This window comes from Abrus precatorius, unplaced genomic scaffold (genome assembly GCF_003935025.1).
Source record: "Abrus precatorius isolate BTA unplaced genomic scaffold, Abrus_2018 Scaffold11, whole genome shotgun sequence".
Classification (NCBI taxonomy): Eukaryota; Viridiplantae; Streptophyta; class Magnoliopsida; order Fabales; family Fabaceae; genus Abrus; species Abrus precatorius.
Window position 1 is genome coordinate 28,149,659 of NW_020874303.1, and position 23,357 is coordinate 28,173,015.

The window sequence follows — 23,357 nt, forward strand, 5'->3', positions numbered from 1 at the left end:
CCACAATTTTATGTGAGTGTTCAAGTATATAATATGACAATCACTCATGCTGTCTCGTACCCAATTGGGACAAAACATGTGATGGGACAGGCCTTTGATTGTTGCATTGGTGTACGAATCATATCACAGTGAACCGTGCTTGATTAACAAAGCAGGTTCAACCCATCACTAAATCAAGATGTAAATATGTTTTCTTCAAGTACTAGCGTGTAAAAAAACACTTCTTTTTAATAATAACTAGGAAATAATATCGTACGTAGATGAATTTAAAATGAGCATCACAAGACGATATGAATACCAAAATTAGTTTTCATATGAAGTCCAAATCTATCAACAAACCAATTAATAACTAATTTGTTGAATATATAAATTTAGTGATTTACTAGAATGGATATAAAGTATAAGGTCAAAGACTAACACAAATGAAGAAAAAAGAAATAAATCCATCCAGATTACTGTCTCAAAGCACGTTTCATGGTTGGTAGTTCATTTAATTAAGAAATTAAAGAAATGTTAACATCCTTGCATGAATGCGCAAGGAGTATTTCATGATTGACTAAAAAATGCTACCATAGTCGAAAACAACTATGCCAGTTGAAAATCAACTCTAAGACATGGGATAATGTCGATAACCTGAAAAACCCAAAGTCACTAGAAAGCGTCAACTTGCTTGAGTTTCAACTTTTATGCCACTGTCTGATGAACTTGTCAAGTTTGTTGAGCTTTCTGATGCTTTTACTACATTTGGTAGGTACCTCCAACAACGCTTGTGAACTCCACTGATTTTTTTTGGAGCATCTGCTGCTGGCAAGCCTGCAATAAGTTGTATGATACCAAATCAAGTCAGAAAACAAGTAAATGCTTTAGTACTCACAATACAATATACACTTTGTTTTGGTAAACTGTGCTTCATACAATATTCACTGTAAGAATGTATCAAATAAAGCTTCTAAATTCGAACAAATAACAGAAACACAATTGTCATGTATGCAAAATTTATGAGAGATTAATAACAGGTCAGAAATAATTTGACATGGAACATAAGTGAAACAGACAACTTAGACGTGTGCAAATGTAGGGGAGTGCTCGTGTGACACCCTTTCCCTGAACTTATGCACACAATCCTCTTACAAGTTCTTAAGCCCAAAATAAATTAATATACTCTTCAAGGGCTCTTCACCAAGGCAATGTTAGACTTATTCCTTTTGAAACACTACCAACACTTCTATCAAAAGTCATTAAAAAATAATTACCATTCTTATTTTTGGTAGCCGTTAGAATGGGACATGGAGAACTACCTTGGATTTTTTTGTGCACATAGTAACTACAAATCTGAAAAAGTTTGAAGAAAGTATATTAAGACAAGGAACCAGCATAACAGAGAATTGATTTGGCTTTATGAGAGAGAGAACAACCATATAGGCTTAATTGTGCAATATAACTCCAACAGAATCCCCTAATGAATGCATAAAGAACATAAACCAACGCAAGTAAACACAGAGAGTTCCCTACTGAGAATCCATTAGCACCACAGTATTATCAAAGTAATGACAAGCAATATTGCTCAGAAACTGAGACGTGTGGAAAGTCTTTAACAGAAACCACACAACTTAAGTAACAGATAACAGTTTCTAAGTCATTATAATCAACAGATTTAGCAACTCAAAAAGGTAATGAAGCTTGTCTGATCAGATGAGACTCAAACACTTCATTAGTCCTCAACAAGAGACTTCCACACTTCTCAGTTTTCACTAATCTTATTTTTTTATTGATTATGGTGCTTATCATCCTATTGCTAAGTGTAAATGCCCCCAAGGAGTCCTATGTAAGATTTCAGAATGGCATTCTTAGCCTAGATTACAAAGTCATCAAAGAATAGCACTGCAGCAAGATTATCACTGACTTTGATGAATAGAATATACTGTAAATATGAAATGAAAAACTGAATAACCAAAAGTCAAAAACAATGCCAATGCAACATAAGAGACTAACCATTTTTATAAGCAATCCCCCATGCTTTTCCATGTCTTCCACCCTGCAAATACGTATATAAAATAAAAATTAGACTCTACATAAGAATTGAGAAGAATGGGGGAATAAACGGCATCACTGTGAAATATGTGTTTAAAATTTGATAAAAATGATAAAAGGTAAAGAAAAACAGTTGAAGATTGAAAGAGAACCACCTTATAGAGATTGATTTTAGTGATTTCGTAAGAAACTTCATTCCAGTGCTTCTTGGCCATGTGGTAGCCCAGTCCCCAGTTAGGTAAGAACTGAGCCACCTCAAACAAGTTCTTCTTCTTTCTTCGCTTCGATTTCTTAGGATTCTCAGCAGAAGTAGCAGCAGAAGGAGAAGGAGAAGAGCTGAGGACTCTCATGAAGTTGAGTGAAAACTTTAATAAGGGAGAGTTTCGAACAGTTTCAACTCTGCTACCCAATGCACTTGCCATTGCTTTGCTGTTAAACCTCTCTTCTCTTTCCCTGCAGTGACTACTACCCAAATATATAAAAGAGGAAACCCTAAAACTGAGAATTTACAAAAAAAAAATAAAAAAATACTTTAAAACAATTGGTACATGATTTTTACACATTAAATTTACATTAACAAATAACTAGAAAACAAGACACGTCATATTGTCAATGTGATATTAATTAATTATCAAAGTAGTAATTGGTCATAATCTTGTTACCCTAATATATACCGCTCACCAATTATTTAGTGTAAAGTTAATAGTTAAAAATATACAAAAAGTAACCCAACTGTGGGTAGAATTGTCAAAATGGGCCAACTCACCATGGGCTGAACTCTTAACAAAACAAACCAACTTGTCTATTATAATAGTGTGCAAGTCAATCCAGTTCAATCTCTAAGTTGGTGGGTTAAACAGGTTGAACTATCTATTTTTTTTAAAAGGAAAATCACAAGAAAGAACCTCTAAAATGTAAAAATAATAAAATCTAAAAAATCCAAACAAATAAAAATAAAAATAGAGCAACTCTTGCACTGCAAAGGAAAAATAAGCATCAAGATTAGTAAGTAGTCCAGAATTTAGATGGAAACGTAATACTTGTACTAAATGCAACCATCAAATTAAAAGAGAAAAAGTTTTAAATCCAAACAAATCCAGAAAGCAGATAGAGAGTTTTAAACACTGCACTTTGAATGATAAGGACAACTGGACAAGTATGCACATAGATCAGTAATTTTAGTGTTTGAAAGACAACCCAACACCAATTTTCTGAAGCAATTGCAAAACCCAAATGCAAAGATTAAAGCTCTAATGATATACAAATGATCAAGCAGCTATTTCGCCCCATTTTCAACAACAAACAAAATGAAGAGCAACTAATTTTTCGGTGGATCAAAGGAGCTAGCAGCCCAAAAAGAAAACAAGAGTTAAAATCCCTATGGAAAAGTCAGACATAAGAGGAATTATAAGCTAACTAGGAATTATAAAATAGAAAATTTAACTCCACTTATTAAAATTCCCATCTAAAAAACACATGCAAGTATCTAGCATGGTCTTGGTTCATCCAGGATTCCAAAATTACAAAATGAACGAATTTCAAACAAGCACAACCAAGTGTGAGGGATTCCAACATTAACGTCCTTACCTTTCTATCACCAATGCCTACTAACCCTATAATCTTTTATATCAGTTAATTTTTCATTAACTTACCATTTTCAAAAGGGTTCAAATACAAATGAAAATTTGTTTGAGCATGCCGAACAAAGTCACTTGAAACAGAAGTAAACAGATTCAGACCATATGAACAGAGTCCATATCTTTCACTTCTATAGCTATTTTCACATGCATCAGTAATCTTCAAGACTCACCCGTCTACACTATTAAAGAATACTTAATCATTGTTCAGTCTATTAACCAAATAAAAATAGAAAATATTATATTACCAAGTGCTATGAAAATGAACCCAAACTCAGGAGTACTTGAAATTAACTGCTAATCTGTAATGATCTTCTCGAAACAGCTCAAATTCGAGGTCTCAAACAAGAGCTCCAGTAACAAGGAAACAGAGCACTGCGAATTAGGTTTCGCGGGAACTAAGGTTCGTCATCCCCAATCAGATTGCCAACTACGATCGAAGGAGCAAAAACATGTCTCTGTTCACGTTAATGATTTTTTTTTCAACACCATGTCTCGGCCCACCATTCCATTTTAAAACAAAATAAAAATGGGTACACAATTGAGTGGGCCAGTTTTTTAATTTTGGATAGATTTCGGTTTAGATTGAGCCCAAAACGAGTTGTAAAGCATAACAGAACAAAAACTATTATAATTAGTTATAATTTACAATTTTATCTTTATTTTGTGATAAAATAAATATTTAATTAATTATAATAAAATTAATGGATTTATTAATTATAAAAATATACATCGATCAGATTATTTTTGAAAAGATAAAAACTACATCTGTGATCTTTTAATATGCATTTAAACGTCAATATAGTCCTTCAAATATATTTAGTTAAAGGCCTTATATGTAATTTTAATAATCGACAAAAATGATTGACAATATTATATCACTCAAAAATTCATTAAATTATTTATATATTTTAATATAAATTATTTTATTTTTATTGTAAAAATGTAATTTGAAACTTTCAATACAAGTTAACTAAATAAATGAAAAATTAACATTTCATTCTTTAAATTTAATATAAATTCCAATTCACTCTTCTATTTTTGTAATTCATTTTATTTTTAACTGTCATTTTAATCTTAAAATTAAAAAAGAAATGTCTAACATGACTCTAACATTGTGTTTATATTCATATAAGAGAAAGAATTAAGGAGAGAATGCAAGAGTGAATACAGCGCCTTCCTCATTTGATTTTCAAAAAGAAAAGGTGGGAGGAAAGAATATATAGATGGTAAGTTTGCTAAATTTTATTGTCTGCCCATCTCTTATTAATATGTTAGGATGAAATAGAAAATGAGTAAGAAAAAAATACTGTGATAAATAAATAATGAGAAAAGAGATATAAATGATGTACTACTGGAATTATTTATTTATTTATTTAGATGAATAAAAAAATATAATTTATAATAATGAAACTCGCTTAATTATTTTCCTGTCACAAAATGATAATTTTTTTTTTACAAAATCATTTCTTTATTCTTCTTTTCGATAAATCCAAACAGTGTCTCAAGAGTAAATAGATCTTTTAATTTTATTTTCTTTCTTTTATCTCTTCTACCAAATCAAATAAGTGAAAAAATTCGAAGTTTCTTTTCATCCTTATTTCCTTCCCAATTTGCTTCTCTTCATCCATCGTTTCTCTCTTTTTCTATTTCCATTTTCTCCAAACAAATAAAGTATAAAAATATGAACTTAGGATATATTCGTTGGTATTTTTAAAAAGAATTTTCTCATTTTAAAAACAAATAAGAATATGTTCAATTTTTCAATATCGTTCCACAAGGTTATTTGCTTTGTCTTGCATATGTTACGGCTAAAAAACAAGAGTAGTACCACGCTGATGTAGGAACCACCTTATACAAACATCCAATAAACAAAAAGTCATGCATCTTTATTCAGCACTAGTACTTGTTCCATGCAATCTTTCACTTTCATGTTATTCATGTAATTATATTTGTTGTAGGGTTACAATAGAAGTTTGATTCTATGTTTCATTTCATTGTGAGACTATGATAACAGAATTAGAAATGTTTTTGTACATATTCTGAAGCAGAGGTAGATTTGTCAACCAATGCCCCAAGCACAATCAAGCAGGGAGAAAGTGTCTATTCTTTCAAAAAATATCTATGAGATTTAAAAGCCTATGGAAAACTTTTATCACTGTAATGTAACTAGCAAACACCACTGGCCAGATATGAAGCTAAAATTATTGTGCCGTCATGAACTCCTAAGGAACTCCCAAGGTCCGGATCCCGTTCCAATCCTGCATCAAAATAGTTCATTTATTAGTTGAAAATGACTTAAAGAGAGTGCCTTGTCATAATAATAATAATAACAACAATAATAATAAAACAAAGATTGCCTTGAACTCTCATCAAAGTTATAAGTGTGACAACTAAAAGGTGTCTTAGAATAATCAATTCAATACGGTGGAAAACATTTGGAAAAATAATCCTTAAAAATCATTACCTCAAGAAGCCCGCAAATGCCCTAAGACCCATGTAGATGGTCAAAGCAACCCAAATTCCAATGAAACCACCAACGGATGACAATATAAGCAGACAAATGATGCTAATAATTGCTACCACATCCTGAGAGGAACCATAGTCAAGTAAATCAACATCTTCGGTTCATGCTTATTACAATAGGAAATAAAGCATTCTAGCAAGAGTTTGGATATGGAAACTGTATAGTTAAAAAATATGCCATCATGTAACATTGAACATGGAGAAAAAAAAATACTCACCATGGAAAAGGCTGAGTATGCAAAATCAGACGCCCCAAAGTTGACACCATCAAACACAAATGCTAAAGAATTCAAGGGTTGGGTGAATGCAACAAACTGGTAAAGAATGAACATAAATGTAAGTCCACTGCTTTGGGGGCAGGAAAGATGAATAACCAATAATATCCTTTACCATATGAAAATGAATAATTACCGGGATCCCAACTCTAATGAGGTTGAGAACTTTAACATCATTTGTAAACAGTTTAGCTCCAAAATGTAATCCTGTTCCAAGAATGAAAGCAAGTGCCAATCCTAGAACCAAACCCATCTGCAGTACTCGGGATGCAGTTGCGGTCGCCTTGTCATAGTCCTTATTAGCAAATGCACCTGCAAGAATTGCCTGAAACCAACATGTTATTTTGGAAGATATGAACTAATAGAGCCATAGTACCAAACTGAAAAGTTAAAAAAAAAAGGCCTTTTGCTTGTGTTTCTAAAGGATGGCAAATAGCATTATATAAAGAACTAGGGAGTGTGACTACATCCCTAGATAGGACAAATAATTATAAAAGAAAATCAATTGGATGACATAAATATGTAATTACGGCTTCTATTATTTATTTCATACCCATTTTTTTGCAAGAATATGTGCACGGAAAATAAATTCAAACAATCATCATGTTTTCCAGAATCTTTTCATACAAGAAAGCATTATTCAAGTAGAGGCCGTTGATATCTTTTATTAAATGTTTTGGCATGCAGCCATCATCAAGTAACATAGCAGGACATTTATTGCACAAAGTAATTATATCTAACCTGCCCTGCAACAGCCAGACCATCAGCGAGAAGAGACACTGACAACCAAACCTGCAGACAAACTTGAAATGCAGCCATGGATGTTGATCCCTGCCTTGCAGCTAATGATGCAGCCAGTGTCACACAGAATGTTACAGCAATGACTCTCATTAATAATAGAGAACCTGGATGACAATAATGAAAAATATGACACCAAATCTCAATGCTGAACTCCTAGTTGACCTGTATATACCCTAGATAAACAATTAAATGAAGTATAGATTTTTACTGAAAGAAAAAATAAAACACTAGAAATTTCCATTAAAAAATTTTGATTATGGTTCAGCAGATGAAATCTCAATAAAAGAAAGTAACATGGGTCCTTTTTTCTTTATCGATCATTTGGTCAACAGAAAAATAAATGCTTACCATTTTTAAGAAATCGATCAAATTGCAAATGCTTTATGCTTGGAGGTATAAGGTCAACTTGTTCCATCAACCTCCACAGGAGTATAACTGAAATTAGGTACCTACATTTACATTTTAAGTTGAAAATAAGAGATGCTAGGGTCATAATAAGCAAAAGGAAAATAAGATACAACGGACAAGAGTGTAATAACAGCATTTGCATTATAATTAAATAAAACATACTGAGAAATAACATGGGAAATGGCTGCACCAGTGACACCCAAACGGAATACAAACATGAATAAAGGATCTAGTGCCATGTTGGTTACATCTCCTGCCACTGGATTACACCAAAGAAAACAATTACAATGAGATAATAGAAGGATATCGTGACACTAGATCAATAACAATTTAAGTTTATCAATCACATACCGGTGGCATATAAAGGAGTTTTAGTGTCTTTAAATCCTCGGAAGACTCCTTGCATTGCTAATGAAAGAAGAACTGCAGGAGCACCAAGGGACCTCAATGTCAAGTACCGCTGTGCAGGATGTAGCATAGGAGAGTCCTGTATAAATAATCCATATTATTTGTCAATCATCCAATGCTGCTATAAGGTCTAATCACACAAGGAACAAGGTACAACAAATGCCAAAGTGCTATCAGGCCTAAAAGTAACATCCCTTCATATTTACATACAGAAATACTTACAGAGGATATACCCATGAAGTTCAATAAAGGTTTTGCTGTAGATATAAGTAATATTGCCTGGATGAGACCAAGGATGCCACCAATAAATAATGCTGATGAAGCTGAAGGGATATTCCTTCTCTTATTTTCCTCCTTAACTATATTAAAACTTTCAACAACTAAAACCGAATTGTGAACATTTCCGCCTGTAACCAACAAATAAAATGGAAGGGATCTAAATTATCAATTGACAATATACAAAAGAAAAACCTTCCATGGGTTTTCCAATAGAGCAATAAGACATCACTGTGAAGTGGAATCCTAGAAAACTTGGATGAAACCAATCAAATTACAAAACAACGGAGGAATGGTACCCTTCTGCGGTAGCAAATTTTTGGTTTCAGCATCCATAGTGGGACCTGCTTCCAAGCATCTACTCTCCTCTATCTGAGGGCTTGCTCCACTGAGGGTATCTTCCTCAGCCACAAAAGAGGTTGTGACACTAACAAGTGGGAATATTGCTATCCTTGATACTTGATTGAAAAGAGCTATGGAAACTCCTACAGCAGCAAGCTCCACTGGACCTGCATGGCCCAACAATATTTAACACTCGATACATTGTAAGACATTCAAATACATTCAAGGAAAGTAATCTTGATCATTGATACTTTTTCTATCTAATTTTTTCAAATCAGATCAACAGGTTTGCCAATAAATACTTTTCCAATTTTCTAGTGGATTATCTTTAATTCAGTCACTCATCCCTTAGTCACTCACATGTTAACCCACACTGTTCCTATTGTTCTGTCATAAATTCATAATATAAGCTCGTCCCATTTATATAAGTTGGTTGATAAGCAGTTTAGATGAAGCATCTCAGACCCACTCACCCACATATATTCTAGTTTTACTGATTTGAACAGCCATCCCCATCTACTTTTCAGATGACCTACTTAGACAGGGAAAACTGTGTGCAATAAGCTCAAAGCTAATAAACTATAAACAGAACATACCTATTTGGCCAATAAAAGCTGTGTCAACCAGTGAAGCAATAGGGTCAGCTGTCAAAGCCATTGCTGCGGGAAGTGCAATCGACAAAATTTCCCGGCCAAGACTGTCTAATTTGAAAACTAGTCTGTACAATAAGAAGAAAGTTACGAGTTATGTCCAGCTACATCAGAAAAACATCATGATACAACCGCTAGAAGAAAAAAGCTACACATAGGCGTTCATCATAAGAGCACAGCACTCAAAATACAATAGACGAAAATTTTCAGAAAATAAAATGTTTAAAATATGCAGTTTCTGTTTAATGCTTGAAACTTCCCGTTTAGCTTCTTCGAAAAAGGATGTACTATAGAAATGCTATATCGTATTAGTATGTATGTATCATACCTGGCATCCTTAAAGAAAGTGCAGAGTGGTATTCTCCTCCAATCCCTTGATGAATACATACCCTCTTTCTCAGCCATTTCTGAGAAGCCAAATTCACTGTGTTGTTTGAGAAATCAAACGAACCGAGTAACTACCAGAATCTATTGATGAGTGGTAAGGCAATTAGTGATACCAAAATGAAAAGACACAGAACGAGCTCCAATATATTAACCTTGTTGCTCGAACATTAACACAAATAAGTTATCATAATTTAGGGCCCAGAGCAAATAATACACAATATCTCCATATTTATGTGGTTAGCTACCAGCCAACAAATCAAGTCAAGTCATAATGGAATATGTATCATGGAATAGGTATCAACCCAACAGTGACGAAAGGTTGGTAAAGGAGATGCCTTTTTATATTCTTCTCACTCTGAGCAAAATTACAAACTAAATAAACCATCAGAATGAAAAAAACCGCATAAAGGGTATACAAAAAAAAAAAGTTACCTGGATAAACTTTACTGTAAAATGAATTCCCTTTGAAAATAGCTTTTAACTAAAGATTTTTCTTAAATCCAGTTAATATTCAAACTCAACAGGGAAACTTCAACTTGGACAATTAAGCTTTGAAAATTTTGAAACAGCAAGAGAGTTTGGAAAAAGAGGCAAATCAACCAATTACAAGTAAGACAAAAAAAACTGCAGTTCAGATACCCATACTACTAACTAAAAACGTGATCCACTTCTAATTAAAGCTTTGAAGTAAAGCTACCCAAAAAGCAAGTCAAGTTTGCCCTTTAACTGGAACAAACAACAAAACAAACAAGAGAGTTAGCTTGCCCATGTCACGAAATATGCAATATGCATGACAGAATAATAATATGAATATGATGGTGGGAAAAAAAAGTTGTCCACAAAAATCACGCGGGCCTAGCTTCCGCTTTCAGTTTCTTGGGGCACTTAGAAGATGCTTCATATCATAGCTCGCATTTAATTAGCAGTGCCATGAATTGCTAAAACATGTGGCAGCGCTAGAGTCAAGAAAACCGCTCCATCGACGTCAAAAGCTTCGAAGTGGCATTGCATGCTTACCAGCGTTTGCCACGTGTCGTGCCACATTCCGCTGGGGAATGTCCCTTTTGCAGGAAAAAAACAAACGAAAAAAAAGGAAAAAGATAAAAACTTTCCATGTAAAGACTCGTACGTCAACGGCACTCACTGGTAGACGGGAACTTCAAACGTTACGTACCCTAAGCATTATTGTGAAACTCGAATCATACAAACTCCACATATGTTTTTTAATGAATTTTACAGTAGTATCCTTTTACGTATTTTTAATTATTTTATTTTATAAAATAATTATTAAATAAAAAATTATACGTGTTTATTATCTGAAAATATTAAAAAATCTTTCATAATTTTTATTTTATAATTAAAAATGTATAAACATACAAAAATAGGAAAATAAATTCATTTTTAATATATTTTACGTAATTGCATTAAATTATGAGTTATGCTTTTGTATTGAAAAATAATATATAATTCATTTGATGAGAAAATTTTATTTCACAATAATAAATAAATATTTGTTCTAATATGTGTTCAATAATTCAAAGAGATTAAAAAAAGAATAATTGTAATTTTTTTGACATTTTATGCCTATAATTTTTAATTATTAAATTGAGAAAATATTAAATAAAATTTATATTTTTAAAATGATAAATACATATTTTTTCATTTAATACGTATTTTATATTCCTTCCATTTTTTAATCTGTCAATTAAGGTGGTTTTTACACAATTTAAAAAAAAATAGTTATTGTCTTAGTTTATATAAAAATTGATATCTCATTCTTAATTTTACCTTTTATATTCATTAATTTTAAATAGTGAAGGTATAATAAGAAAAAAAAAATAGAAGAGAAAAGTAATTAAAAGATATAGAAATTTTCATTAAAAATAATGAATAAAAAATTAAAAATATAGTATTTAATATTATCAATATATTAAATGTTATAAGTTTAATAAAATGTACTGTATATAAATCTTATTATATGTCATCTGACCGACATTAAAATTAATTATATATTTTCTTACATTTTATTTTTATAATATTTTTAATTATTATATAAAGATAATACCTTTATTTTATTTTTCTATTTGTGTTAAATTTTAAGATAATATTGATTATTATTCCTGCTCTTTTTGTCTATATTAAAATATCAATTTTTCAATTTAATGTAATAAAAATTAATAAATAATAAAATTTTATTAAAAATGAATTTTTTATAGTATTAATACTTTGAATTCCTCGGTTTCCAATAAAAATATTTTATATATGAAATTTTATTTTGTGTAATATAACATAAATTTTAAAAATAATGAAATGTTTATAATATTTAAATAGTCCAAAAGTCAAAAGAAAACACAATAATAAAAGATAAATTAGTAATTTTAACAATTAATTTTAATTAAATAACTTGAATTTATTTATCTGAATAAATAAATAAAAAAAGTAGGATTAAATATTTTTATATTTTCATGTATACTGCTTCATATATAAAGTAAGAGTGTATATATATATTATTGACTGAAATTATACATAAATACTTTTAATTTCTATTATTAAGAGTGAAAATGTTTAACAATAGGAAATGCCAAAAAGTATATCTAAAACAATAAAACTGTTGAAAAAAGATTTTAAAAAAACATTAAAAATTTAAAACATCCATAATAGAGAGTAATATCCAAAGAAATAATGAGTATTACGACTTTAATAGAAACGTAATTAATAATGCCATTAAATCAAAACACATGTTGAATGCAATGTGTATTCAAGTTATTTGTGCCTTGGAGGGCAGATACATGGGTTTGCTTGTGTTGGTTCTATATGGGAGCGTGAGGTCATGGTTTGGCAAAAACCTAATATTAGCTGTCCAGAACTCCAGATTGTTCAAAGTGCAAAAGCTATTTTCGCTTAACCTCAATTTTTAAGTTATGTTTAAGTATTTAAGAGCAGAAATTTTTTTATTAATTTTTTTAAAATTACTATTATTAATTACTTAGGTTAATTTTTTATTATTTGAAAATAAAATTTCTACAAAACTAGTTTTTTTTAATTATATTTCGTATGTCACTTTTAAAATATAATTTTTAGAAGGTGATGCAAAAAACAGTTTGACTAAACAGAACACAGGACTTCAACTTTATGGCTAGAAAATATCCCATGCCCGTGACTTCTGCTCAATGTTTTATCACGTTTCTACATATTTTCCTCTGTTCTCTTAGAATTGGATATGCAAGATTTTAACAGGTATCCAAAATTAAACACAAGTTATTTAAACCTAGATATCAATTGCTAAACGATCATCTAATCAATCATAATTGGCGAACTGAAGATGCTAAAACTCTACCTATTAATGATACAAACCCTGTGACGAACAGTTTCATAAGAACCATTAGTCCTATGAAAAAGTGTAATTTCCATTTTCATGAAGTGACTTCCTTTTGGCTTCCACCGCATCTTTTTTTATATAACTTTACGACCATCAAGGAAAGGGTGGAAAACATCGATGTAAAGCAAACAGGGATTGTAGAACACTGGATTATGAATTTAAGACGTGTTTTGTCCTTTATGATAATACATTATACATATAAGTGATATAACAACTTGTGAAGGCAACATTTCATTATTCCTTTGGAAATTGATAAAAAACAAGAAGAATAAAAAGTGAACTTACTTTGCGGTTGAAAACTTCTTTGATTGTCTGTCATATTGAACTTGAGGCGAAGCAACGATTGTACAATCTCTAAGAGTGTGAAATTAGTAACACGAGAAGTTCGAGCATTGGGGATGGGGAAACTGCCATAGCGAATTAGCAATTCGAAAACAGAAATAAATCTCAAATGCAGCTCGATGTGATGACATTGTGAGAGAATAAGGAGAACTACACAAAAGGGAATTTTGGAATTCATACATGATAATGCAGTTTGAATTTCAGGATTTGGAGTTTTGTTTTTTGTTTTCTCTTGGAAAGAATGGTGCTTAATCAGCTAAACTTTTGGGAGAATGAGAAATTAATAAAGGCAATTAGCATATGAGGAGTCTCAGAAGGGACACAGTAGAAAACTTGAGGAGCAATTTTCGATTTGGGTTTCTTTGGTCCATATTCTTCACCCTCATAAAATCACGGTAGAGACGTGTGGAATTCACGGTAATAATATAGGGTAACAAATGACTATATAGAGATTTTGTATATAGTTATATAACAAATGCATGTATATATCCAGCTATATATAAGATAAAATAAGTGATACGATGAAAAGAGATAAAAAATCAATGTGTAAATAGTTTTTGTATAATATTGTGATAGTGCTTTACACACGTTTATTAGAAATATATTAAAATGAGACAATTAAATTTGTTTATTTTAATTTTGGAATTTGTTTTTAGATGAATGGATATGAAAAGAATAAGAAAAGTAAAGAGGAATGATTTAAAGTCCTCAAAATGAAGATGTTCGATGTGAGATTCACACTTTTTATCTATTTTAAACACCATTTTTATAAATTTATATTAAGTTTAAATATTTTAAAATACTTTGTTACCTATTAATCAGCTCAAATGAATCGAAAACCCATTTTACTTTATAATAAAAATGTGCTTATAAATTTTAAATAACACTAAAAATATTGGGAAAAAGATAAACCACTCGAAAAAGTGATAACGAATCGGAAAGAGAAATCCCTTTTATTCTTTTATGAAGTTTAAATATTTTGGTGTGGTGATTGAAACGTTGAAAAGTTGAAGAACCATAGCAAGGCTAAAAGCAGTTGATGATCACGAATAATCTCATTCTAAATTATAGCGTAAGAATCCAGCAGGCCAAGCTTATTGCATGCTCCATTACAGCTCTCAAGGGGTAAATTCCATTGCGCTTTCCTTTCATTTTAGTTTTATTTATTTCTTCATTTTAGTTGGCACGAGTTTGAATAATATGAAAAAACAACTTGCTGTGTTATTATATGAAGATTTATTGTTTTTTTTAATTATTAATTTTTCTCTTTCAACCTTAGCTCTTTGGGAGTGTTATAGTTTCATATTAAATCTTAATTGTTTATGCCAACAAAATAATTTTATAAATTTTCTAAGAGGAACAATTTTAAATCAGGTAAACTATCAAATTAATCTTTAAAATTACTATAATATATTATTTAAATTCTTAAAATAAAAAAAATAGAATTTAATCTTTCAAATTAATAATTATCGATCATTTTTATAATTAAATTTAAAATTTTTAAATTTTTATTCAATCAAAGTTAATTAAATGATTATTGAATTAAACTCTTTGTACCCTCATGTTCAATGGTTGCAGTGAAAGTGGAGCTTTAAGTGAAATTTATTTATTATCAATAATTAAAAATTAATGAGAATTTTGTTTAGCCATTACTCACGTTTAAAGATTAGTCTCATAACTATACTCTAAAGGTGTTTGATAAAGAAAATATCAAAAGTCCTGGAAATGATTTCTTTTTAATCATCTTCGATTGAGATATGTTAAATAAAAGCGATGAACAATGACAAAAGAGAGAGAGTGAAAGAATAAAAGTGATAAAGTGACATTTCTTATCCCACAGACAGAAACTCAAGTCCAATCGCTCTTTCAGTTCTTAGTCCATAATCAGCATAATAATGCTTTGGTGAGTAATATTCCACCAAGGACCAACCCTCGTCAGCTTCAATATCTTTGGGTCAGATTTTAAATAACAATAATTAATACATATGCTTTTACAGCTGATATATTGTCTCTACTAATCTTGGAGAATATTTTAATATATGTGTGTGTAAAAACTTAATAATTATATAACAATTACTGAATGTTCTAATAATGAAACTAATTCAAAAAAGGTTAAAGTATTGTATTTTCAAAACATCATTGAAAGTGTAGGCAGTGGATCCCAGTCACCTACATTAGGCACTACCTCCATGACAAAATGATTGCGGTATTAGTTGTTTTTTTATGTCATAATACAAAGTTTACAAACCATTGATGGTGGCTCCATTGATAAAACTACTATGGTTTTAAAATAAAATAAAACAAGTGTCCTTAAGATAAAGGGTCGTTCTAAGAAGGCAAGTCATTAATAAAGATTTGCAATGAATTTATATCTGTCAAAAGAATACTATGAATTATATATATATTTTTAAATTCAAATGTGAATATTAAACCAATAAATGTTTTGAAACAAAAGACTAATTGGGCAAACTAACACAAATAAATTGAATCATAAATACTATATAAAAAAATTGGGCTTGCAAACTAACAAATTTAACTATAATTTTATGATATTTTTAAAAAAGTACATAATAAAAAATTATCATATAATTTTTATTAAAAATTATAAAATATCATTAGATTCAACACATAAATAACATCAAATGTTATTAATTTTATTATCTATTAATATTTAAATTGAAAATGTGTTATTGAACACACGTTAACAATTTGATACATTTATTCGAGCTTTTTAATTTTAAAAATAAAAATTCATTTAAATAGGAACTTACATAATATGATCATTAGCATATATAATTGCGAGATGATACGAGACCAATTGGACCCTATAGCCACCTATAGTTACGATTACGAGGAAACAGGAAATTAGTAACCCAATCTCAAAACAAGGCTTGTCTGGTCATCGTGTTTTGTTCTAAAGTAGAATTGGGTGTTGGATATAGGCCCAAATTAGGGACCAATACCCCAACACAAATTAATACAACAATGGCAGCTAAGAGACTCTTGTTTTTAAAGTTCGTTTACTTTAATGGTACGATAACTGAAATCAATACTGAATATTATTTACCAATTGATTTTCACACCTTTGATTCTTTTTTAAAATACTTTCACTGTCGTATTTTTTCCTTTTCGTTTTTAAACTGCAAATCAATAGGCTTCACCAAAGAAGCACATGATATAATTAAGCGTAATTGTATTCCTAAATTCAAATTGATCATTGACTTTGTTAGAGCATTAGATTATGAATAGCACGTTGCACATTTAAATACATTTTAAAATTATTTTAATGTAAATATTATATATAACTAATAGTTGAATCACTAATTTGTCTGGTTGCGAAAAGAACCGCTGTTTATTTTCTGTAAGTTAGTGTGGTTGACTGGCTATGGTAGCTTCAAAAGTCAAAAACATAATAATAATGATAGTGATAATAATAATATTTTTATATTAATTTTGTTATACATTTTTTTCCTTTTCTTTTTTATCACATATATCACCCATTATACCTCTCTTTCTCGTCCATTTCGCAACCCATCTGTCTCTCTTTATATATATATATATAAAAGGTTGAAGAACAGGAAAATATAATTGAAATAATTAATAAAAATGCATTAGTTATGGTATATGATGGAAAATGATATAAAAAAGCACTTCCGATCACCGACCCTTTCGACGACGGCCAACTGGTGTAACTTGACGTCAATTTCAAATTTAGTTGCTTTACATTCACTTCTTGATAATTATCCTATATTATATGGCATATTTTTCGTTTGTCAATATAATAATTATATTTAGTTCTCTTTCAAGGCTTAAAATCAAAGTAGAAGTTATAATTGCTCTTGGAATAATTCAACCATTTAGCTTAACTAACTTCCATATAATATGATGAACCCTCGACAACTGATTACCCATTAACCGTGATTTTCTACCAAGTGGACTTACTTTTATGATTAATCAAGCTTTCCAAGTATATAAACAATCATGAAAGCAAATCTGATTGCTTCCTGGATATTTACAGCAGTATCAATCGATTATTACTATACGAACTTAATGGCGTCCAATTTGAAAATTGAGTTGGGAAAATTAGAGAGTTTCTGTATTGAATATCCTGTAAATGTACGTGTATATACAAACTTGTCACCAGTAACAATATTATTTTGTACATCGATCTCTGGTTATTAAGGTTATATAAAACGAAATATATAACAAGAAGTATGATCATATGTATGAATGTATATCATCACAAAAGTTGAACAAAAAAAAAATATTGTATATAACAAACTATTCACATATCTTTTACAGGTATGGCATATTATTGTTGTTAACTAAACTGGTTTCCGGAAAATTAAGGAGAGATGATCTAAAAATTTGATAATACACAAATTAACCTGCAAGACTAATTACAAGATCTCGAACCCAGGAATATATGTTGGGACTTTTTATTTTGAGACCTACCTGCTTGTTAATTTGTGAACTTGTTCCTTGGTATAACGGCAAAAATACCAATATATATTGTACAAGGCTCTGTGGAGATCCACCAGATGTGCAAGATTCGCATAGGCTCTGTGGAGAATTTAACAATTATAGGATCAATCAGAATGAAAAATCAAGAAACGGAAAGGAGGTAGCATCTTTCATCAACTCCTCAAAGTCCCACTCTCCCATGGTTAACTCTTCTTGAAACAAACTCTCCATCCCAGCCTTATTTTCAGCTCCTTTATTATTGTTGTTAATGTTGCAGTTATTAAGCATACTATTTATGTCATCAAAGTAACAATCGTTAGTTTCTCTCTTGCACGTGCTCTCAATTACTCTCTGGTTATGATTAATAGAGGTGCTAACATTCTCAAGGGGAGGAACAAACATATCCCCTTCTACTCCAATATTTACACTCCCAAAAACTCCATTTTCTAAAAAAGAACCTTTATTGTCAACTCCACTTTGTGAAAAGCTCCCTGTGCCCTTGAAGTACCCTCCAGAAGCTGGCATGTTAAGTCCATACTCCAGCACAGGCAACCTATCAATCACGGAATCGAGAACTGTGGTTGGCATTGAAGATGGAGATGAACCAAACATGGGCACAAAGCTTGCATGATGATCATGATGATGTTGTGTGGAAATAAACCCTCCCATGTTGAGGTCTTTACTAGGCTCTGACGAGGACTCGCTTGCATTTGGGGAGGTTGAGGTTGTGGTTGTGGACGACATGTTCTTAAGTCTTTTCTTTATCGTTGAATTCCAAAAGTTTTTTATTTCATTGTCAGTTCGCCCAGGCAAGCGCGCTGCTATTTGAGACCATCTTTAAACGTGAAACATAATATTAAAATGTCAGGTCAATGAATTCACATATATAGCATAAGTTAACTTAAATAAGTAGATTCTAAATGTTTATTTTTCTGTCGATAGCTACAGAGGAATGCTTTGCATGGAAAACTAATAAAAAGCGCAAAACAACTCAGATATGGAGTGTCTTCAACTCGAATTCTTTGTTAGTTCATACGTACTAATTAATATCTAACAATTATATTTGCAACTTTCACTTTTATTTTATTAGCACGTCATATTATTTATCATCTTTTTATTTTTATTATTCTTTTTACTTTATACGCTCCAAGGATAAAGTGTATAACTAACGTTATTTATTAATATTGTTCCAATGTTTTAATTTTTTTAGATCCCATAAAGAGCTGTAAAATAAATATAAAAGAGAGAGAGAGAGAGATATAATAAATAATGTAATAGAAAAATAAATAAAAATGAGATATACAAAACATAAGATATGAAAAATATAATTATTATATATTCATCGCTGATCGCTGTTGTTATTTGAACTTCAAAACCGTGTCTCCACTAAAGAGAACGAGATTTCGACATCTGAAGAATGTCCTTTCCACTAGAGAAAGAGAGAGAGAGAGAGAGAGAGAGAGATGGGGGGGGGGGGGGGGGAGAAGAAATAATCTCACGTATCCTTCTGTAAGGCACCTTCCTTTACTTTGCATCTTTTGTTAAAAGTATTTGTTTGGGAAAAAATATGCACATTAAAATGTGTGTTTTTTTTTTTTCATTTTATTATTATCTTAAAACAAGAGCAATGAAAACACGTATAACAAAAATATTGTGCAAACAACATTTTCAATTGTAGAATGATTAGTTAGGTGTAGTGGTGTCTCTAGGATTGGTTTTTGCAATTAAAAAAAGGGTCTGGTTAAGTTAATCACGGGGCATAAATAATTACATCTTAATTAAGGGAATTAAGAGAGTCAATGTGTTGTGTTAAAAATTGTATCAATTTTTTATAAATAAAATTTTATTAATATACTTAAAATAGAGTTATTTACTCTATAAAATAACCTAAAAAACTCTTTAAAATATTGAATTGAATATATCTTAAAAGTTTTATTTTTATTCTCTTGTGTGGTATCCTACAAATAGAATCCTTCTAAAACAAAACCATTTTAGAATTCATGATCATTTTAGTGGTTTCAACACTAAACATCTATTACTCTTGCAGGAATGCGTATCTTTAAAAATAAACTTGGATTTTCATACTGTATATGTAAACATTAATTATACATGCATGTGCTCAGTGGCTGAGTTCTTTAAATTAAGGAATAAAACTAAAAATCATTGTGATGATATAATACTACCTGTTGCCAAGAAGGGAATGCAAATGGATGATGAGTTCCTCTTCTTGGGGTGAGAATGCACCTCTTTTAAGATCAGGCCTCAAGTAATTGATCCATCGAAGCCGACAGCTTTTGCCACACCTTTGCAAGCCAGCATTTCTTGCCACATCGCTCCAACAACCTTGTCCATTGTTTAGCATGTAGTTCATGAGCTTGTCATCTTCTTCTGGTGACCACAATCCCTTTCTAAGTTTGCTATTGTTGTTGTTTTTAGTACTGCACAACTCTGGCTTCCTCATTGTTCACCCTCAATATTCCTCTCCAGGGCAATTTCCTCTCCCAACTGGTTTTGATATGTACATATAAGAGAATGATTTATAGAGTGAGAAAGAGTAGAAAGAAGCTTCATGGGGAGGCAATTAATGATGACCATGATGATGATGGTGATGGTTATGGGGTTTGCTTACAAAATAGGGAAGAGTGAGAAAAAAAAAAGTTGAGAGAGAAAGAAAGAGAAGTTGGTTGATGAGTCTAGTAGAAAACGGTTTGGAGAGGGACCTAAGGGATTGAGAAAGATGGGTGGTCGTCTTGTCTTTGACTCCATGGCCTTGTCTTTTTCTTTTCAATTTTTTCTTCACTCACAAGGTAATCATCGCACACATGAATCACAGGGTGCTAGACAATATATATATATATATATATATATATATATATAACGTATATACAAGTTTGTTTTATAACCAAGCCAAGTTATTTGCTTCCACTTCACATAATCTCTTTTCTCCCACACGTGTAATTGAAGGTATATGTACACAGAACAAATATAAGAATAATGAATAAAATCTAGGTCGGCGACAATAATGAACATCGCCTGCGTATATTTATAGTTTATTTAATTTGTTTTAGCATAAGATCCACATGCTTACGTTTCACATGAAAAAGAATTTCACAAGAAAAAGTAAAACACACTCAAATATGTGTGAATCGATAATATACACACTTTTTCATTCCCAAAAATAAAAGTGACAAAAGAAGATGTTTGGAGCCTTCCGGCCCATATAATTATAAATGTTTGTTCATATATTTGTGTATATGTGTTGAATCCACTACCTGGTAGAACTCATGATCTGATCTGAAAGCAATCACAGCCATTAGATGATCTAATATTAGTTACTTTCTTGATTATTAAGCCAATTCCAATTACATAGCACTGCTACTTTCACTAACCAAATAAATTAAGGTTTCTCATACATTTGTATAATTGCTTTTAATCATTGATAATTTACTTCTTCAAGTACATGTGTGGATTGCCAACAAAGTCTGATTAACACGTATATGCAGATATACGTATACAAACACTCATTTACACATGTACAGAAGATGTAATTTAGCATAGCGATCGAGTGATAACTTTCTTAAATAGTAACCAAAAAGAGTTATAAATTGTGATTTAAGCAAGTGATATATGGACTTTAGCCTTCTATGTTTTTGTCATGCACATTCTTTTCCAAACAAAGGTGAATCATGTGAGAAAAAGAAAGAAATGGTGCAACAGATCATTGACTTCTCATACCATCTTTTAATGCAAGGACAAAATGTATTGACAATTTCAGTTTTCTTGTGCAGGATTACAAGATGCAAAACGAACTTGAATGGGATAGACCAAAATCTACTTTGGTTTTGGTCGTTATTATATATACTTTTAACTTTTTCACCCACGTACCTATGAAAAATATGACTAGAATGTAGGCAGCTTGCCTATTTTACCCTACTTTGTGAAAGAGCTTCTGACAAATCTTATAAATATAGAGGATTTTGTGGTAGTTAAAGGGGTGAATTGAGAGTTTCAACATTTGAATGAAAGACCATAAAATGAAATATTAATGAAAAATGTTCATGTAATAAAATTTTAAAACAATTTTAATACAATTTTTTTCTCTATTATATCACTTATTTTATACTTTTTTTTTCCTATTATAATCTTTCTCTTGTATGTAGATTGTTGTAAAATTTTGTTATATAAATTACGTTACTCAAATGATTAACTCCAACAGTGTATATTGACAAAAGCACTAAGTCATTGGAATGTATAAAAAATAAAACACCCAATATCCTCAATAGAAGGAGCAAAGTAGACCCACTCCTGCAAGAGTAAAAGGAGAATCAATTTAGATAAGGATAATGGATACCCTTTCCATACATTCATTCTGGAGATATTTATTATGATTGTTCTTTTTTATATCTTCTCGAAAAGTTCCAAGATCGTACAAGGAAAAGTAAATATTCGATCAATTTAGTAAAGTGGCATCCCCTTAGAGGGACCAAATGGGCAAGCAGGGACGAAGAATGCTATATTCGGACATCAAATTATGCACTTAAAGGAATGTGGCGTTGCAGGATTTGATTGGGTATAAGGTAGAATGGATAAAGTTATCAAAGGAAGGAAGAAATTTTACCATTGGTCCACCGCAGAGTTCCAATTTATATCGTTACCAAAACATTATATTTACTTTGACTTCAAATAATATAATGATTAATCACAGTTATGGTAATACTATAGGCTCAACAGATTAAGTTAAAGACTCCAAATTAAGGTACAAAGAAGGTAAACAAGCAAGCATAAACCTTAACATTATGACTAACCAGTGTTAAATTCCCTTCCATATATTTACTACAGAGCAATATTAGTTAAAAAGTCTTTTTAACACAATTTTTTAATATATATATATATATCAGTAACATTTTTATGTATACCATTAGCTAGAATTAGTCTTTATTAAGAGGAGGATATTAAACTCAAGAAAGGCTTCAGCTTTTCCTATGCTTTCTCTATACTGTTCTCTCTTCAAAGCTTATCCCTGTCTGAGTTGATTACCTCAGAACTAGGCAACATTGAGTTTGGTTAGATAAGATAGGTCCAACTCCTTTCCAAACCTAGTAAGAAAATGTAACTACCAGAGTAACGGCCTATACCTAAAGGGCATGTGGTATATAAGGATTGTTTAGTTTACATCACTCAAATAAAAGAGTTGCATAGAAAACACTTGGAAAGCTGGGGAGTTAGTAGTCATGTATTCAATGAATAAGGAATCAGCAAGAAAGCTATTGTAGAGCCTTTAAAAATCTACTGAGTAATGAGTATCCTTTTTATTAGTATCGATATCAATTTAGGAAGCGCAGATACTGCATATACTTTGGATATGCTATGGTTCATATACAAAAATATGATGACAGTGGATCTATGTGAACGAAAATTTTCTTCCATGTCT

General features: G+C 30.9%; 3 protein-coding genes across 11 annotated transcripts; all 3 read right to left on the bottom strand.

Moving 5' to 3' along the window:
* Positions 1–333: 333 nt before the first annotated feature.
* On the bottom strand, positions 334–4,155 carry LOC113854929. Of its 6 annotated transcripts, none has more exons than XM_027486272.1 (4): positions 3,917–4,105; positions 2,187–2,484; positions 1,993–2,035; positions 334–813 (listed from the first exon to the last, which is right to left on the bottom strand). In XM_027486272.1, the coding sequence occupies exons 2-4, from the start codon at positions 2,451–2,453 to the stop codon at positions 662–664; spliced, it is 462 nt and encodes a 153-aa protein (XP_027342073.1). In that variant the 5' UTR covers positions 2,454–2,484; positions 3,917–4,105; the 3' UTR covers positions 334–661. The 6 variants fall into 6 exon arrangements, with proteins under 6 accessions (XP_027342073.1, XP_027342071.1, XP_027342070.1 ...); XM_027486269.1 differs by having other exon boundaries at positions 430–813; positions 2,187–2,493; XM_027486271.1 differs by having other exon boundaries at positions 453–813; positions 2,187–3,007; positions 3,917–4,155.
* Positions 4,156–5,538: 1,383 nt separating this feature from the next.
* LOC113856608 (protein DETOXIFICATION 42-like) lies at positions 5,539–10,628 on the bottom strand. 4 transcript variants are annotated; one of them, XM_027488505.1, is made up of 13 exons: positions 10,044–10,628; positions 9,683–9,778; positions 9,301–9,422; positions 8,662–8,871; positions 8,309–8,493; positions 8,030–8,165; positions 7,841–7,937; positions 7,619–7,719; positions 7,211–7,374; positions 6,606–6,794; positions 6,413–6,508; positions 6,136–6,257; positions 5,582–5,929 (listed from the first exon to the last, which is right to left on the bottom strand). In XM_027488505.1, exons 1-13 carry the CDS (start codon positions 10,124–10,126, stop codon positions 5,884–5,886), a joined length of 1,647 nt encoding a protein of 548 aa, XP_027344306.1. In that variant the 5' UTR covers positions 10,127–10,628; the 3' UTR covers positions 5,582–5,883. The 4 variants fall into 4 exon arrangements, 3 of the variants coding, with proteins under 3 accessions (XP_027344306.1, XP_027344307.1, XP_027344308.1); XM_027488506.1 differs by having other exon boundaries at positions 10,174–10,462; XR_003502899.1 differs by having other exon boundaries at positions 5,539–5,929; positions 6,606–7,374; positions 8,320–8,493; positions 9,683–10,628.
* A 7,180-nt stretch (positions 10,629–17,808) lies between these two features.
* Positions 17,809–20,417, bottom strand: LOC113855428 (transcription factor MYB46-like). The gene is made up of 2 exons (XM_027487068.1): positions 20,110–20,417; positions 17,809–18,761 (listed from the first exon to the last, which is right to left on the bottom strand). Exons 1-2 carry the CDS (start codon positions 20,385–20,387, stop codon positions 18,056–18,058), a joined length of 984 nt encoding a protein of 327 aa, XP_027342869.1. The 5' UTR covers positions 20,388–20,417; the 3' UTR covers positions 17,809–18,055.
* Between the last annotated feature and the right edge of the window lie 2,940 nt (positions 20,418–23,357).